We start from the raw sequence: 19,884 nt of genomic DNA, 5'->3' as shown, positions 1-19,884 counted from the left end.
CCTGGTCAAACTACACAATTATGCCAAATTTGGTGGAGCTAGGTACAAAACTATGGGCGTGCGAAGGGCTTTTTAGAAAGAAAAAAAACTTTTCAATTTCTTCCTGAATGTCTTCTTCTTTCCTCATACCATGTAAACGCCAATGTTTGTCACACCACTATTGCATAACTAGAAGTTCTAAGCCCTAAGCAGTTTCGTCTTGTTAAACAGCAGCTTGTTATCTCTACTGGTGCAATATAACACCTACTGTAAGTGAGAAATGTATTTATTCATATTTAATTATATACAACCAGCATATTCTGTTGTGCTTTTTTAATTGGGAACAAAACAGTAATAAAAACAGACTGGGTAATAATGAACATACAAAGAGGTACGAGGCTCTGCTCACAAGCTTATAATCTATAGGGAAAAATGCATTTGATACATGAGGTTAAGTGCTACAAATTGCAACTTGGTCTAGCTAGAGCAGGGGTGGCCAACCAGTCGGAGGCAAAGAGCCAAAAAATATATGCAGTCAATCGAAAGAGCCGATAGCATGCGCGCGCCATGGCGCGCGGTCAAAAAAAGGGACGTGGCCTATCTGGCACAAGGCCACGCCCCATTTTGTGCGCACGCCTTTGGTATGACATTTGCAGGAGCATGACCTTGTGTCACACCCCCGTTTTTAGTCACGCTGGGAGCGAGCCCAGAATATTAAAAATAAACATTTTACATAATCTTCCCAATATACATTTTGCACTGTTGAAGTGTAAGGAATAGCCAGAGCAACATAGAAAACATTGAAATACCCACGTTCACATAAAATACATATTGAAATCCAGAACCACATAAAATACATTGAGAATGCCAGTGCCCATTATGCTGTGCCCCTTCTGCAATGCCCCCTGTAGTTGTGCCCCTTCTGCAATGTCCCCTGTAGTTGTGCCCATTAATCAATATGTATGTATTTTAAACCCCCAGGAAAAGTCTGTTTTACCAAGCAGATTTGAGTGTCGGCTTTTGGTAAAAGCCGGATAATGGGTCCTCGGGGTGTGGGTGTGAGAGAGAAGGGAGGGCTCCATCCACAGGGCCGCTTCAGGTGTTGGGCTTTTCAGCCTGAGAGCAGGCTAATTAATTATTACACCTGGAAGTGGCTCATAAGAGCTGTGTAGAGTTTTGATGCAGTGTCTCACACACCCTGGGGAGAACAGACATTGAGGTTTTGTTCTGAGACACTGTGACATTGGTATGTACTATGTTTGGGGTAAGGCAGTAGGCACTGCCACATGCAGAGAGGGAGTTACCGGTCTAGTTAGAGCCCAGACGGGCTAGGGTTTATTTTTATGTTTTGTTTGTTTGATTATTGGTGTCTCACAATAAAAACTGGTGCCGACCAGCTTGCACGAAAACCCACGACTACTGCCGTTTCCTGGCTGCTGTGTGTAAGGAGGTGTCCGTCTATCCCAGGAGAGGGACCGCTACCCCGATCTTATCACAAAAAAAAAAAAAATATATATATATATATATATATATATATATATATATATATACATACACACACACTCTTGTGTTACTCCCGGTCACTTTCACAATACAGAACACTGCTAGACTTCCATGTCATTGCTGTTTTGTGCGTCTGTTGCTTCCATATAACACAGTGCAGGTGCTTTGTTCTTGCGGTAAAACAATATCCCTGCAAAGTTTTCAAGTGAGAATGTAGAACACATCCTTAAGCTGCCCTCACACTGGCAGACCAGTCATTTAGCATGAACATTAAACAACTGGTTCTGTGGCCCTGATTCAGAGTCGGACGCTCTGACAGAGCACTCGCTCTGAATCAGGGCCGTCCCCCTGAATTTAGCGAGCGGCCAAAATGATGGTTGCGATGGTCAAGACCATCGCGACCATCGGGCTTGCGACGAGACCCTTGCGGTAGGGACTCGTTGCCGCAAGCCCTGGAATGCTTTTGGCTCTATCAGAGCCAAAAGCACTCCCACTGACATCACTTGTGATGTCAGTGGGGCCGGCCCCAGACGGTAGGCGTTCCCATGGGAACGCCTCCGTCTGGGCAGCCCCGACCCGCCCACCAAAGGGGGTGTGCTGTCACTCAGCATCGACAGCACGCCACCTTTGGTGCGAGACCCATAACGACGGCTTGGCCGTCGTTGTTCGGGTCTCGCGCATGCGCACGACGGAGGCAGCGCACTTGGCCAACATCGACCCGCTTGCGAGCGCTCAGCGCTCGCAAGCGGGTCTGAATTAGGCCCTGTGTCCACAATGACCACACAAATGGCTGGCTGGACTGGTCCGATGTTTTCTTTTAGTGCTCAGGCCACACAAAAGGATGACTAGGTACCTATACATTTCTACATTGCTGATCAAATTATGAGCCAAATGCCATTATAATGAGGGTGGCGCTATAAAGGGGGCGACCTATAATGCAACCTATTTGAATGAACATTTGGGAGGACAATATCCATCCCCCGGGAGCCCTAAAACCTAACCCTCCTCCCCCGCACGGCTTACCTTTGTTCGGTATGCCGGGCGTCGGGCTCCCGGCATAGGTCTAAGGACAGGCATCAGGATTTCGACGCCTGTCATTAGTACCTTGCCGGGATTTGACAGTCGGGAAGCCGGCGTGTCGGCATTTCGACTGTCGGCTTCCTGACTGCATCCCTTTTTTATATAGTTATGGTCTAACAATATGGTCAGACGTTATACTTACCCATCTTACGCTCTCTGTCTGTAGTCTGGTGAGTTTTCTTGTACAAATTCCTGATGGTCTCCAGCTCCTCTTCCATTTGCCGACGCAAGGTGGAGACCTGCGCGTGTTTATCATGATGCTGCTCCAGTCCCATCTGCAGACGAGCCAACTCCTGCTGTATGCCGTAAAGGATCACACCAAGATCCTCACGTTCACTTTTATTCTTCTTCATTGATGTGCTCTGCGAAGATATTAGTAGTACATTGTATAATCCTACATGTATTTTGAGTTAACTATAATAAATTTGTCAATTCATATCCGACTTACTAAAGAAAAAATAAAAGTAGGAGCCTAATATAGGGCATCTCAACCCTACTAAGTATATTTCATTTTACCTTTGGAACACATGTGCATAATTGAGATATGCTAGGTGGTAATATGCCATAGGATAGAGATGCTGGAAAACTACAACCTTATTTAGCTTCAAATAATGCTGAAAGCCACAAAAAGAGGGTGTATGTACGTACAGTCAGTACAGTGGACAAGCAGTAGAAGTATAATATAAAAACAAGAACCACACATTTTGAACCTATGATACTTTGTAGAAATGTGAAAATAGCACAATACAGTATTAATCTCCATATATGGAAGAACTGGATAGTAAGAGTAATGTGTAACAGTGCCTGTGGTAATGACAGGCAAAATAAACAGTGCTGTAGAAGAGAAGGAATGTCTGCATAATATAAGTAGACTTGTTTATGTCTGTGTAACTGTATAGGTGTACATGGCATCAGGGCTGGCGCTACCATTAGGCAGCTTTAGGCAGGTGCCTATGGGTGTAAGCCACTAGAGGGCGCTGTATAGTTAGTGACAGTGAATGACTCGAGAATTAGAGTGTACTACGAGCGGCGGCTACTGCACCGCACTATGGCCCTCATTCAGACCCGCTCGATGGTGAGGCACTGCGCACGCGCAAGCCCCAGAGCGAGTGAGAAATTCACTCGCTCCTGGGCTCGCTACAAACTGGGCGGCTGTCGATGTTGATTGACAGCTCGCCCCGTTTTGTAGGTGGGGAAGGGGGGGAGTGGCTGGACAAACGGAGGCATTCCTGAAGGAACGCCTGCCGTTTGTGGGCGGCCTTACTGACATCACTCGAGATGTCAGTAGTGAGCTTCCTGCTCTATTAGAGCAGGTAGCTCACTGGGGCTTGCGGCAGACGAGACCCTGCCACAAGGGTCTCGTCGAAAGCCCGATGGTCGCGATCATCACCTGGCCGCTCGCAAAAGCTGTGGGTGGTCACCCACAGCTTAGCGAGCGGCCAGGAGGCCGGCTAAAAAAAAAAAAAAAAAAGCGGACATCCTCATTCAGAGCAAGCGCTCGCTTTTTGCGAGCGGCTCTGAATGAGGTCCTATGTCTACTCTGGCAGGCGGCAGCTGACACAGGCCGCTGTGCCCTGCCCTGTAGGTCCAGTAACTTTTCTGACACCTCCTGCTTAAAACCCAAAAAGTCAGAAGGATCGTGAGGCCCCGCTTTCACGGTCTGTATTCATACTGAAAATCAAGATCAAGCGAGCTTTTGCCCTTTTTCGTGTTTTCTGGTGTTTGGGAGGAAATTGCTGATTGTCATTTGCTCCCATACATTACCGGGTTTTCATTCCAACCAACCAACTAGTTGGAGGAAAGCTGGTCTGGTGTGTGGCCAGCTTAACACTTGTCAAGTAACTCCTTCAGCAGAATTCATTATAAAAATATTGAGGCTCATCCTCTAAAATGCTGCATGTGGAAATTGCCTATTTACAGCAATATGCTGAGTTGTATCCAGACAACTACTTTTTTCTTAATTAATTACAAATGAAAAAAAAATCCCTGACATTACCCCCTTTTGCTAAAACACATCTAAATAAACCATGGGGCAATTGGTTGTCTTTATGCATTTCACCATGCGCATTTTCTAGTTTATCTGTAACCCTGGGTGAGGATTAATTCTCTGAGGGACAATAAAATGCACCTTTACATTGGCTGGGCAGCAAGACGCTGTATCTGCTGAAATATGGAAGCAGTGTGGGTCTGCGTTTTTAACACACACTACTAAACAATATGTCTGCCAGAGAAAAGCAACTGAAAATATCAAAATGAGGTTATATGGTGCTTTAAGAAAGAAAAATGTTGCACGACAATTGCATGTGCTTATGTTTTATGAGTACGTAATGTTCATCTGTACATACCATTTCACGCAGCTCCAAGTCCAGGCTTTGTATCTGTTTGGTCAGGTAATTCTTCAGAGCGGTTTGAAATCTTGTCATCAGCGGCTGACATAAAAATATTCTGTGTCATTATCATCATTCCACACACTATATCTAAAGTGCTTCACAAGGGACCATTTCATGCTTGCATTATTTTACTGTACACTATTGTGCTTATTAAATAACATGACACAAACTCTGGCAGTAAATAGGAATTAGCACACCTTATTCCTATTCCTTACTAACTTGCACTAGCTTGATCAAAAGTAATAACTCATAGGTTGTCGGATTTACGTGCTGCTTCATGGAAATATTATATAAAAAAAATGTCTGGCTGTCAGTTTCTTACATGCTCTGGATCCAAAACCACCAGTTCTGACTCCTCTTCATCATTATCATCATCTTTCTGCTCCTCCGTGGGTCCTCCTTCCCCCTCATCATCATTAGTGATGTCCAATTGCTTGCTGAGCTGATGGAGAGAGGAGTATGGTGAGGAGGTCACAACCCCAGTGTCACCTGAAACCGGAGCATAGGCCAGAGTGAAGCAAATAAGTAACTGCTTAGTTTGCCACCAACATTATAGAAGACACAATGGTATTAGAATGTAAGTAGATTGTAACCTATTTGAAGCAGCATTTTATTTAATGTGCATTCAACTACTAGTTTTCTTGTGCAATATTATTTAAAGAAGGTCTTTTTCTTTATATTATGTGTATAAATCTAGAAAGGCACACCTACCCAACTCTGACAGATTCTCCATGTCTTGGGACAAATCAGAGCTGGAGATACTGGCTGTAGAGGAGACAGGGCCGAGGCTACGACTGCTAGGTACCACTGGATTCTCCTCATCATCTGTCTTTTCAATCATCTGCAAAGAAGTAGCATCCTTAAAAAGAAAAAAGCATAATAGCAACAGAAGTGTGATACGTGCTTACATTACATTGCACTAAATGTATTGATTGCTTCCTTTATCCACAGTAAAAATTCTGGTATTCTACAGCAGAGTGGTTAGCCTTCTGTCCCACAACACCCATGGGGGCCGAGAGGGAGGGGGCGGGTACTAATTACTCGGACTGGGCTTGTTGGAGGGGCCCGGGTCTGATGCTGCCTATTCAGCAGCCCAGCACACGCTACTGTTTGCTGGGCTGCAGTGGGAGACCAGAGAGACTGTTCAATGCTGCCGCTGAGGGGAGTGCCCCCCCCCCCTGGATTTGCGCCGGTCTGAGGGTCTCAAAGCACCCCACTCCCGAGCACGCTATAGGGTTTTTCTAAGGGGGCGTGGCCAAGGACCTTTGATAGTAATGGGGCCCGAGCCGGATCTCTATGGCCCTGACAACACCGAAGTCAGTGGTTCAATTCTAACCAGGTCCCTATTTATGTGTGGCTTGTATGTTCTACCTGTGTATGCAAGGGTTTCCTCTGGGTACTCTGGTTTCCTTCCGCAATCCAAAACATACTGATGTGTCAAGTGGCTTTTTAAAAAAACAAAAAATTAAGCCATGTTTGTGTGTCTCCATGTGATAGGAAATATAGATTGTAAAGACCGACCGCCTGATATGCCGCTCCCCCTGCCCCCATAGCGCTGCATGGGATCGCCACTCGGTTCGCCTGATGTTTTGAACATGCAGAAAGATCATGCCAATGACGGACGACCCCACGGGAGTGCGCAATGCATGATATCGGGCATACACACGGAACGATAGTGCTGATTTATTGCTAAAATTCGTCGGATCATTGGCAATATTGTTCCGTGTGTAGGTGCCTTAAGGTGGCTACACACGGTACGATATGTACCCATGGATATGACCGACAATCCGAGGGCCAACATATCAGTGCCTGACCACCCGATATGCCGCCCCCCCCATAGCGCTGCATGGGATTGTCAGTCGCATCGTCTGATCTTTTGAACATGCAGAAAGATCAGGCGAATAGGCGGACGACCCCATGGGAGCGCACAATGCACGATATCGTGCATACACAAGAAACAATATTGCTGAATTATCGTTCCAATCCGTCGGTTCATTGGCAATATCGTTCCCTGTGTAAGGGTCTTTAGCTTTACTGTTGCAGGGATCGATCAGAATGACAAAATATTTTATGTAAAGTGCTGCACAATATGTGTGCTATATAATCAATGGTAAATATATTTGAAATCATACTGCATGGGATAGCTCCTACTGTCCCCAAATATTCCTGTTAGAAGTGTGTGTGCCTGTGTGTGTACAGAAAGTTATGTGAGTGATTACATATTCTCTGTACAGCTCTACCTTATACGAAATAAACAATAATAAAATGTAAATTCATGGCCTATGAAGGTGTTGTTTTTCAGAATAGATATTATTCCATAATAAAAGGACACAAAACATTTCGACTAATGTTAGAAGAAATTACTTTAGTAATCCTATCTTAATTGCGATACAGGATAGACATAGGTCTGTAATGAAGATGAAATGAAAAGAATAACACAATACTCCTTTTTCGTGGCAATGTACACAAACTTTGTTTAATGCACAAAATTATTAAAAATATAGTATAAAATAACCTTCAGGCTGTGTGTATAAGGTGTATATGAAATTCATTTATGTTTCATGTGTGTACACAAACTTTTTTTGATGCACAAAATTATTAAAAATATTGTATAAAATGACCTGCAGGTTGTGTGTAGAAGGTGTATATAAAACATAAATGCATTCTGTGTTTATATTTGGGTCCCATTCCCAAGATATTTCATTATGGTATGCAATTATTCCAAAATACGGACTATCCAGATATCCAAAATGCCCCTCGTCCCAAGCATTTTGGATATGGGAGACTCAACCTGTACTGAGACGAACATACAGCACTAGTAAAATGTTATACCCCTTTTCCACCTAAATTCCGGGTCTGACCCGGAGTTGGAACAAAGTTCCTATCCGGACCAGACCCGGAATTTTGTCGGCACCGACTCGGGATATTCCCGAGTCAGCGCCGCTCACACCGCAGTCGGGTCTGCATAGACCCGGCTTTTGCGGAGTGAAAGTGGTCGCTTGGAGATGACGTCATCTCCAAGCGCCACTGAAGCCGGACCAATTGGTTGGCTAGCAGCGCACTCCAGGTCATCGTGACCAGGAGTGCGCTGTTCTCACAGAAGGGTTTCACGGGCTACGCCCGTGTTAAACCCTGCTAGTTACCTGGGTTGGATTGCCGGGTCCCTCGACCCGGCGATCCAACTCTCTCCCCTTTTACACCAGGGAGCTGCCCGGGTTAACCCTTCAAAAACCCAGGTTTTAGCTCCGGTGTAAAAGGGGTATTATTGTGGTCATGGTGTGGGTAGTTACTGAAAAATGCTTATAAAAGGACATTTGACACACTTTAAGAACCCCAAATAGTTTGCTTTGGGCCACTAACAGAGTTCTATACTGTTATTCTATATTGGTTTACATTTTTGGGGGGTAGAGGCTGATCTCCCCATTTTCACCTATGCTTAATATGTGTAACACCTGCAATAATTATCTCCCAAATGCTACTTGCATAGTAAAGGACAGAAAAGGCAATTTTTGTTTTTATACAGTCAGGTGCATAAATATTGGGACATTGACAGAATTTTCATATTTTGGCCTCTATTCACCAGCACAATGGCTTTGAAATGAAACAAACAAGCTGTGCATTAACTGCAGACTTTCAGATTTAATTTGAGGGTAATTACATCCAAATCAGGTGAACGGTGTAGGAATTACAACGGTATCTATATGTGCCTCCCACTTTTTAAGGGGCCAAAAGTAATGAGACAAACTAAACAATCCTAAATCTAACTTTCACTTTTTAATACTTTGTTGCAAATCCTTTGCAGGCAATTACAGCCTGAAGTCTGGAACGCATAGACATCACCAGACGCTGGGTTTCATCCCTGGTGATGCTCTGCCAGGCCTCTACTGCAAATGTCTTCAGTTCCTGCTTGTTCTTGGGGCATATTCCCTTCAATTTTGTCTTCATCAAGTGAAATGCATGCTCATTCGGATTCAAGTCAGGGGATTGACTTGGCCATTGCATAACATTCCACTTTTTAGCCTTAGTGCATATCGCCACGTGTATAGGCCGCTTTAGATATTGTATAATATAACCATACTTGCATACTCTCCCGAAATGGTTGGAAGGCTCCCGAAAAATTGTGTGCGCTCCAAGCCACCCGAAAAAGTAGGTAAGTCTCCCGGAATTGGTGGCCATCTGCCAGCACCACCCTTAGCTGCCCACTTCCTGAGCAAAAGTGGGCAGTGCAGGGGGCCGATATCGCGATTTGCGCTGTAATATCGGCTCTGTACAGCGGGTAAGGGCCACGATGACGCCCCGCACTGCCCACCCATTGCTACAACAGGCAGCCCTGCAGTGATGTTGACGCAGACCTGGCTGCCCCCATGGAGGGGGCAGCCAGAAAGTAGGTAGGTCTGAATTAAACCCATGACCTCAGTATTGTGAGGCATAAACGCTAACCATTACATCATCCATGCTGCCAACCATCCAAAGCACTCACTTATATTTAGGTGGTGCATGTAAGTGTGACAGTATTGGCACCGCAACTTCTCCAATCACACTACAGTTTATTACAAACCTCTGGAATGGTTGGTTCATATTACTCATCCTCTTTACATATTTGGTGCTGAAATCTTATTTAAATGACAGAGAAGTGCGGAAATGAATATGAGGTAATGGTGGAGGTCTCTGAGTGGGGCAGAGTACAATGACTAGCTATTCAGAGGGTTATAGAATAAGTCAGATTTGTACTAAACAGGACATACCCAATAGGATTTTTTAAAAATATTATTGCTTGGCAATGCCCCTTAATCCCTGGGTTCTGCAACACATTCCAGGGAACCAGGTACCCTACTAGTCTGCCCTAAGAGGGAGTTTCTGAAATCTTCAGGAAGAGAGACGCCTAATGCTACAAGACTTTAATAGATTGCGCCATAAACAGATGACATAAAAAGGGGGCTATTTGGCTACATTTGTAAAATATCTCGAGGACTAGTCAAAAGAACATATCAAAAGAAAGCACTGGAGAAAAACGAAGTGCCAATTGTTCAAATGCAGTACCTGATAGACATACTGTCTTCCCTGTTATAGGTTAGGGTTTACTAGCTAGTATATCAGACATATACCACATGGGTTCTTATATCATAATAAAGTGACATGTACAGTAAATATATATACATGGATATTAATATGGATCAATCACCTTAATATAATGCACCTACAAATGTATATACCTTCTTAAAAATAACTTTCACATGATGATGACTATTTATGTGGATTTGAGAGTTTAAACATTATGTTTATGCATAATTGAAAGTAGGCACTGTATACACCGTTATACATGTGTAATGGTTTCCAGGTAATTCCTGAAGAGCGCTAGAGTTGATAGTTTAGCTACCCTTTCCCTCTATTGACTGCGGCCTATCTCAATGAGTAATTCTCTTATCAGTTGTCCAATGCATTAGTAAGACACCTGACAGCAGAAAATTGAGCAACGACGTCCCTGTCAGTCTGTTGTTTCCAAGGGTAACTGCTTTCTTCTGATCACTCACTCCTCACAGATAGCTGCGGCAAAGGTGGGGAGCAGCAGATTGGGGATAAGCAGTCCTTTACCCTGACGTTTCTAACTCTTATATGAGGTATATCTTCAGACGTGTATAAATATAAATAAATTTGGTAGACCTTATGATACAATTAAGGGTACAAACTTGAACTACGATGCTGTGAAAATCTATTAATAATGAATTTATATATGTATTCATTATATTTCGCCATGAACATAGAGGATCATTATATATTTTTATACTTGTAATATAGATATCAGTCTATTTCTTTCATATGGTGCATTATATTAGGTGATTGATCCATATTAATATATATGTATATATATATTTACTGTACATGTACCTTTATTCGTGATATAAGAATCTTTTTGCTGATATTTTTGTGATTATATGTTTGTTTGTCTTGTGTTGTTTGATACCAGGTAGCATTTATTTTATTAGACAGAATAAAAGTTACAGTTTATACTTTATCTACTACTACATGTATCTACTAAGAGTGCTCACCAAACAGAGCTTTTCCTTTTCTTTGCCCTATTCACTAATTGCCCTGAACTCTAGTGCGCACCGCCACTACCTATTAAACGCTTACCAAATCATTTCCATCTCATTTATCAAAGGAACAGTGGCTAATATATATATAATCATCAGCATTTATATTTACACACACCAGTATACATATCTTTTTTGCCTGTGCGACGTCACTCCCTTTCCCCTTTCCTTGTTATTTACATATCCCACATGGGTACAGACAGATCTTAAATGAAGCCTATCCAAATGACAGAGAAGTGATGTAACGTGATGCAAACCTGCCTGCTTTCTTACCTCATCGCTTGTCACTTGTAGATCTCTTTCAGTACCAGAAACATCTCCGGCTTCAGATCTAGGACTAAACAATTAAATAATTCATTAGGTCTACTATAAAGATTCTATATTGGAGCATACTCATAATATCACATGTAGCATTTGTACTAAGTAAGAATATCATAAACTGATAGTGTAAGTCGTCTTCATTAGAGAAAGATTTTCCCCATTGTGGTTTAGTAGGTAGAATCATGCTGCAGCATTAGGGACGGACATGGTAGAGACAGAAAAGAGTAGTGGTTCAAGTGAGGCTAGAATAGGGTGAGATCAAGACAATTGTGTTGTCTGTGGTGTGCAGGAGGCAAGATGAGGTAGAAGTAAATGAGGTTTTGGATACTGTGAGTTAGTAGCTAGTGATGGCACAAAGATGGGAGATCAGAAGATCCAGGGAGTGTCCAATCGTGACTGGTGGGAGATGATGTTCATTGGAGAGTAAGCATGGGGACACTAGAGGATGGACTCCCAGTAGGACTGTTGATGGGGATGTTGAAATCACTTAGGATAATAGTGGGTAGGTCATTGGAAAGGAAGCAAGAAAGCCAGGTTGCAAGTTGTTGAGGAATTGGTGGGCAATAGGTGACTGTTGTGAGTTATCTAAGACATGAATAAGTATTTAGAATAAATACTAAAAAACTGTAACTCATTAAAGGGGTAGTCCAAAGTAATTTGCTTTTACGGACATAAATATTCCATTCTGGACCCACAATGCCCATACATTTTTGCTAAAAGTGCCTGCATAGAGCACTATCCAAAAGTGGAAAAAGAGTGTCTACCTACTGCATGTTTATGCATTTGTGGAAGGCTAGATACATTGTGCTTGTGCTTAGACCACTGTAATAAAAACTTGCTACAGATTATTAATGTGATACACTGTGCAGCACCTTAATACTATAAATCATCATTCCGACTTTTCTTGCCCTCACAATTCTGACTTTTAAAATCAGACCCAAAACCATTGGTGACTGAAGATAACATACAAATTAGTTCTGATCTCTAATATGTCTAACACAGCAAAAGCTGCACTAACTTTTTATTGTCATAACATTTATATTAATGTTTTGACAGTCAGACCCTACATCAGGGCAGCCATATATAGGGCCAGAGAGATCACTGGTGGAAGGGGGAGAAGGGACAGGCAGGTTAAACTCTGCCAGCGCCCTCAACTCTTTCGCCATTAATATCTCGCCCACTCTCTTGTTAGATGGTTACTCATAGGGGAGACAGGTAGCCATGAGCAACATCAGCTAACATCTCCCAGCTGCCATATACTAGTCACAGACTGAAATCCTCACATACACTAACCAGCAGAGGGAAGGTACTATAATACTTTAGCTCCCACTCCCAGACTGGAGGTTGGCTATACACAAAACACTATACTGGAGATGACTGCCACATACTAGTGATGGATAACATGCAGCCCTCCGAGTCCTCACTTGTGGCCCCCATCCCCTTCTTACTTTGTAGCATTATCTGTTTGTTATAGCTTTTAAAGATTGTTTTTTTTTTTAAAACTGCTGATGTGCTGATGTGTTATTACAGAGAGGTGTCTTTTTCATTAACTAAAATATACAGAGGCATCACAACAGGTAGTGATACCCGGGTCAGCACCTCCCGACCCTTCACACGTAGAAATTATCTGTTTCATTTTAGGGGTGTTTTGCATAGCGCACAGTGTGGATGCAGATGCACGTGTCATCTATCACCGCTGCAGCTCTGCTTCGCAGCACCATCTGAGGAGGTGACACCAAAATAGCAGAGCAGCTTTGCTACTTTGGTGTCATTCCTCGGATGGTGTCACCCCGTCCGACCCGCACCTCCCTAGCGATGACACTCTAAATATATGTAACTTATTGCTGAGACTAAAAGTAAGGTGTAACCCTTTTCAAGGTTAGAGGTACCCTGTAACTACAATACAGAGGCACCTGTATAGACTATAGAGGAGACACGCTGTGCACTGTAAATAGGGTATAGAGGAGGAACGTTGTTCCTGCTGTAACTACGGTATAGAGGTGGCACATCATGCCCTGTAACTATGGTATAGAGGAGGCACACTGGTGCCCTTTAACTACAATATAGAGGAGGAATACCGTGCCATGTAACTAGGGTATAGAAGAGGCACGTCGTACCCTGTAACTAGGGTATAGAGGAGGCACGTAGTGCCCTGTAACTGGGGTATAGAGGAGGCAGGCTGTGCACTGTAACTAGGGTATAGAGGAGGAAGGCTGTACCCTGTAACTATGGTATAGAGGAGGCACACCATGCCCTGTAACTACAATAAAGAAGGTGCCCACTGTAACTACGGTATAGAGGAGGCATGCCGTGCCATGTAAGTAGGCAATAGAAGAGGCACAGAGTGCCCTGTAACTGGGGCATAGGAGGCACACCATACCCTGTAACTATGGTATGGAGGAGGCACACCATGCCCTGTAACTACAATAAAGAGGGTGCCCACTGTAACTACGGTATAGAGGAGGCATGCCGTGCCATATAACTAGGGTATAAAAGAGGCAGAGTGCCCTGTAACTGGGGTATAGAGGAGGCACATCATACCCTGTAACTACAATAAAGAGGGTGCCCACTGTAACTACGGTATAGAGGAGTTGTAAGGTGCCATGTAAGTAGGCTATAGAAGAGGCACAGAGTGCCCTGTAACTGGGGTATAGGAGGCACACCATACCCTGTAACTATGGTATGGAGGAGGCACACCATGCCCTGTGACTACAATAAACAGGGTGCCCACTGTAACTACGGTATAGAGGAGGCATGCCGTGCCATGTAAGTAGGGTACAGAAGAGGCACAAAGTGCCCTGTAACTGGGGTATAGAGGAGGCACACCATGCCCTGTAACTATGGTATAGAGGAGGCACACCATGCCCTGTAACTACAATAAAGAAGGTGCCCACTGTAACTACGGTATAGAGGAGGCATGCCGTGCCATATAACTAGGGTATAAAAGAGGCAGAGTGCCCTGTAACTGGGGTATAGAGGAGGCAAATCATACCCTGTAACTACAATAAAGAGGGTGCCCACTGTAACTACGGTATAGAGGAGGCATGCCGTGCCATGTAAGTAGGGTATAGAAGAGGCACATCATGCCCTGTAACTGGGGTATAGAGGAGGCTCACCATACCCTGTAACTATGGTATAGATAAGGCACACCATGCCCTGTAACTACAATATAGAGGGTGTCCGTTGTAACTACGGTATAGAGGAGTCACGCCATGATGATGACTTTACAGGGGCCACAGAGACTCTATCTATGGCCATGCTCAGGGGCAGCAGCTCTACACCCTGGTTCCCGGAACCGATTCCCCATCGCCAGCAGCTATACCCGACAGACCCCGTTACTCCTATATCACAACTACTCGCGCTGTGCTGTTAGTAATAAAAAATTAATAATAAAATACTACAACGTTAAACAGTGAGGAAAGAAACCGGTGCTCACCTCCCTGTAGCAGACATAACTGTTGCTAAGCAACCCCATCAACTTCCGGGAGAGACCTGGCGTCTGCGGACAGTACCATGAATGAAGGGGTGGGCGGTATGGTAGTGCCGGGTCGGCAGTGTTGTATCAGGGAGGAGGGCTGTATGACGCCCCCGAGAGGGAGAGTGGTGGTTGTGTCCCCAGGGAATATTTAAATGTCCCCTGTTAGGCACAGCAGCTGGCTGGAGTATAGTGGGGAGGAAGAAAGCGGTGTACAGCTGTACATGTAGTAACGGCGCTCTCTTTGCTAGAGTAACAGGAGGCTATCAGGATGCTAATGACAAGTAACGAGCTATAATGCCAGTTGTCTTATCGGTCTCCTCTCCTGATGGGCTGTCTAGCTGTCACATTCACAGACTATATAGTATATGTATACAGTATTCAGAATAAAGGCAGAGGAGTGATATCTGCCCTGTGCCTGAGTACAACACGCTGCACCAGTCAGGGCCACTGGCTCTCAGTATATTGCATCCTCCTGTAGAGTCTGGCAGGGAAGGAGTTACCCGGATCCGCCCCGCCCGCTCACTGTATGCTGCTGCCAGTGGATGATCAGGCCGGACGGGGCAGTGAGCTGCGTGTCCCACTGCTGGCAGCAGGGAGCGGGCTCCGGGCAGTGATCGGGCAGAGCGGCGTGGGCAGGTAGGACAAAGCGCATGAGGAGGGGTCACAGGGACACCACACACATAGGACAACATGGGTGACTGGTACAGGCTCTCAGGGTGCTGTTCACACGGACATGTTTGTTATATACATGTAAGTGCTTCTTCCTATAACAGCTGTCCCCATACCCTAAATACATGAGGTCTGCTAGCACTGCCACTAGAGAATAGCATGCTGTTATTTGTTAGGGCATTTATAGAAATTCTGAAGGGTCACCTGGCTGCTGCTATGTGCACATTAGTGGTGTCAGCTGCATGTTTTGTTTTAGTGAACTTAATTTATTGGTGGTGACCTTTTTGCTAAGGGTAGAAAAAATGTCTACAATGTCTGTTTTAGCTGTGGCATGTAACTATAGTTCATATTTTAGAATGAAACAGACTACAGACATCACCCCCATCTCCCAGAGTTGCTAACTCTCCCAGATTGTAAAGGATGGTGCCAGGTATGAAAGATTTGCCTGTATTTCAGTGTAGATCAGTGGCACAGTAAAATTCCCGTTTGTCTGCATGTTCAATGTGGTTCTTGCAGTTTATTTTTTTAGACTATAGAAGTTAATATTTGTTGAAAAGGGTTATTTCAAATGCAAAATATTACACCATTAGCAGATTCAATAAACAATGCTTCAAGACCGTTTTGTAAATATCCTGCATGTATGCCCAAAGTATAAATACAATTACAATGTCACTCTGCATTCTAAGTATTTTATACCCAGTTACACTATATAAACACCCTTTTACATATAGAGCTGTGAGCATGACTCAAAACATGGCTTTTGTCAGATTCAGCACTTAGTTAGCACATAGTTGCATCAAGTGTCTTTTGTATAAAAACGCACTTCATTGTACTTATGGATTTGCTTGTACCTAGACAGGGATATTTATCCATAATCTAATCTCTCTTCCACCTCTTCCCCCACCCCCCCATATGGGCTCTCAAGACCCAGAAGCCATTCAGCTGTCACACTGACTTGTTCATTGCTTTATACAGTGACCACTGCTCCATGCTCACTGTCTACCTCACCTGTCAGCCTAGGGATGACCATTGATGATTCATAAACATTGATGGTTTATGGCCGATGTTGAATGCTTTTACCATCGATGGGGAGTAGCGGATGGTTTCCCTCCATCGATGGATCAGCATAACCAAATGTGTTTTTGTTTTTTTGTTTTTTGTATTACAAGGTGCCGTGACATGGAGAATAGCTCTGCCCCTGACACTAATGAAGCCCTGTCTCAAGGTCCTGAATGGCCCACAGGCTCAAGAACAGGGATAACCCTCGGTTGGTGAAACCATCGATGGCCAATTGCTATATTGCCATCAATAGTAACCACACCGATGGCAATCCCTATGTCAGCCCCTCCCTTTTAGACTGTAAGCTCTCGTGAGCAGGGCCTTCTACAATTGTGTGCTTTTCTTTCCCTTCCTTACACCATCATCTACAGTACAGGCTACAGTGGCACCCATCTCTTGGGTTCTGCTGCCTATTTGAGTGTTATGACTGCTAATGCAGCAATATTCTGTACTGTAAGTCACTTTTATTCTCATTTGCTAATTCCAAAGTATACGGACGGCACTGCCGCAGCATTACTGGCTTCCTGGTGCCATTCCAGGTACCCTGCTAGCCATAAGCAAGGGCCATGGGGCAGCAATGGTGGCGGCACCAGGCACACACCCCTAGTTACGGCCATAACCTATCTACTTTGTAAGGTACTGCGGACCCCTTGTGACACTATATAAATGATAATAATAGCAGCATTATTATTCTGTCAATACATTATACAGCTGTGTGCATAAAAAAATAGCATACACAGTATATGGTCATCTATATTATTGCTTTCATTCTGAGTAAGATACTTTTGCTGTCTTTATCTAAAATGTTGTGGGATATTTTGTTGGTATAGTTTAAATGGCAGTGATCCTTTTGGCATGTTCTGATCATCCTCATAGCTGCAATTATCTCCATTTAGTTTTGCTAAAACCAAGTTATTCTTTTGTCAGGATCTTATGACCGCTCCTCCCCCATCTCTGTCAGTTATCTCACATTGGATTTGTAGTAAGATGCTTCTGGTATGGAGCCAGAGAAACACAAACATGTGATAGCCACATGGGAGGAAACCGCAGATCCTGCTGCAAAGACGGATTTCACAATCAGAGGCTGAAAGTCGACACGGTCTTGCACACTGACTTGTTCATTGCTTTATACAGTGACCATATCCATCATCTGCTGTATACATTAAAATGAAGAGGCAATGATAATATTAAGGAATCCTACTGTCTTATGACACAGTGAGAAAAATATTAGTTTTGCTTCATGCTTTAGCTTATTTCGTTATTTTAGTCTCATGGAAACTGAATAAAACCCACACAGAAATGTATAGTTTAAAGTAGAGATGTGCGCCGAACCATTTTTGCTGGTTTTGGTTCTAATTCGTCGGCCAGTTTAGGTTTGCCAAACCGCCGTGACTTGTTTTGGATTATTTTCCAAAACTTGACAAAAAAATGCTAATATCATATAATTGTATCCTTTTTCTTGCTCCTACAGTATTATTAACCTCAATAACATTAGTCAATTGTCACCAGCTCACAAAATTGTTTTCATCCAGTTTAGGCAAAAAGGTTGCACCGACCTATCTGGCTTATGAAGCTAAGCGACAGCAGTGGGCGGCACAAACGTGGCAGTTCAACTTCAAACATGGCACATGGCTCACACTGCATGGAGTCACAGGGCTTATATATGCACGTGAACAAAACGCACTAGGGTAAAGTGCACCTAACAGTACAAACAATAGAAGGAAGATTATCTTTATTTTTTACTTCGTAGCTCTACTTTCAGTGCGGCAATTCAAAGGGGTTTTATTTAATTATGTACGTGATTGATAACGCACAGGGGTACAGCGCACACAGGTTGTGCAAACTTATAATCAATTTGTTTAACTTTATTTTACATTTTTTTACTTTTTTTTTTTTACACAACTGACAGTGACAATACACAATGTAGTACAGCTTGTGAACAGCCACTCTAGATGGACACAGCAGAGTACAGTGCAGCAGACAGCAGCGTGCCCCTTTATACACTGACTATACAGAGCACAGTCACTTGTGAGTTTGGACACAGCTCAGTATATTTACAGCAGAGTACAGTGCAGCAAACAGCGTGCCTGCCAGAGAAATGGCGAATCCCGACCTCGGCGCCTTATATACAATCCAAAACTCGCAATCTGATGCCGGGAGGATGACGTTTTGCCTCGAAGTGGAATCTGAGTCTGGTGGGAAGAAACAACCCGCCACTCGGATACCAGAAGTTCGGGCTTGTTTGGATTACATGTAATCCAAACAGTTTATCTCTAGTTTAAAGGGGTTTCTTCTTAGGATAACCCTTTAATTAATAATCCCCCATGTATATAAAATAGGTAAGCTTCCCCTGCTTGACACACTATGGAAGAATTATTCCTCCTGCATTTAGAGCTGGTATTAGGTGGTGGTTGTTGTTATTAGATGGAATTTAGCATCTTTTAAGATGGGTGCAGATTAGACAATGTGTACCCAGCAATCAGACAGCCGACGGGCCGCCATATCGGGTGGCCGGTACACATTAAAAGATCCGGAGCCCGACCGCGCAATATGTCGGAATCACCCGCATCCCACTGCATGGGGCCATCAGTCGCATTGTCAGATTGAGCTGCATGTAGGGCCGACCTGATTATGCGACTGGCGACTAAACGGGAGTGCGGATGGGCTGACATAGTGGGTACACATTAGGCGATTTTGACAATTTATTGGATAGATCAGTCGTATCTGCCAAAATATCATCTATTCTGTACCCAGGTTTACATCTTCCATGAGTGCCCACTCTCCTGTTATCTGTGTCTCAAGATGAGGCAGATGTGTTCCCATGAAAAAGAGAGGAGACTATGGAACGCTAATGCACAAGATAGGGGTGTTGCAGAAAAATTCAAGCCACCATAAAACTGATATAAAGATGCATCTCTTTTAATCAGAAAAAAATAAAGATGCAAATATTAAAAAAAAAAGCCATGTTACATTAAACACGGGACAGACTCTGTCTTAATGATTTTAAATCTCTTAATCACACAGTGTGTTCTTATTCAGAATAGATATATTTATATCAGAGTTATTTCCACATAAAACATCAAGTGCTATATTTACTAAAGTGCGGGTTTTTAGAAGTGGAAATGTCTATGATAACCAATCAGATTCTAGCTATTATGTTCTAGAATGTGCTAGATAAATGTTAAGTAGAATCTGATTTGTTGCTATGGGCAATATCTCCACTCCTAAAAACCTGCATATGTAAATATACCTGTCCTTTGCATTTTTTCGGCATAATTAACGCCAGCATGCATGCAACGAGTGGCAGATGCAA

General features: G+C 43.6%; 2 protein-coding genes across 6 annotated transcripts in view; one reads left to right on the top strand and one right to left on the bottom strand.

Annotated features, from left to right (window-relative positions):
• The window catches only part of CCDC40 (coiled-coil domain 40 molecular ruler complex subunit), a 38,694-nt gene extending 23,806 nt beyond the window's left edge, over window positions 1-14,888 (bottom strand). The window contains exons 1-6 of one of the 2 annotated variants that reach the window (XM_088482718.1): window positions 14,802-14,888; window positions 11,318-11,381; window positions 5,664-5,811; window positions 5,275-5,441; window positions 4,908-4,991; window positions 2,705-2,924 (exon numbers count right to left, since the gene is read on the bottom strand). In XM_088482718.1, the coding sequence (XP_088338844.1) occupies window positions 2,705-2,924; window positions 4,908-4,991; window positions 5,275-5,441; window positions 5,664-5,811; window positions 11,318-11,381; window positions 14,802-14,818 (700 nt within the window). In that variant the 5' untranslated portion in view covers window positions 14,819-14,888. The remainder of the gene's footprint in view (window positions 1-2,704; window positions 2,925-4,907; window positions 4,992-5,274; window positions 5,442-5,663; window positions 5,812-11,317; window positions 11,382-14,801) is intronic. The other variant, XM_088482719.1, reaches the window with a different exon arrangement.
• A 143-nt stretch (window positions 14,889-15,031) lies between these two features.
• Window positions 15,032-19,884, top strand: part of TBC1D16 (TBC1 domain family member 16) — a 115,294-nt gene continuing 110,441 nt past the window's right edge. Inside the window, exons 1-2 of one of the 4 annotated variants that reach the window (XM_088482649.1) lie at window positions 15,035-15,124; window positions 15,868-15,942. The gene's annotated coding sequence lies outside the window, so the exon portion shown is untranslated. Of the gene's footprint in view, window positions 15,125-15,390; window positions 15,480-15,867; window positions 15,943-19,884 lie in introns of those variants that run through there. The other 3 variants (XM_088482648.1, XM_088482650.1, XM_088482647.1) reach the window with 3 other exon arrangements.

This window comes from Taudactylus pleione, unplaced genomic scaffold (genome assembly GCF_031769625.1).
Source record: "Taudactylus pleione unplaced genomic scaffold, aTauple2 ptg000290l, whole genome shotgun sequence".
Classification (NCBI taxonomy): Eukaryota; Metazoa; Chordata; class Amphibia; order Anura; family Myobatrachidae; genus Taudactylus; species Taudactylus pleione.
Note: the sequence above shows the minus strand (reverse complement) of the source record. Positions and strands in the feature narration are given on the sequence as shown.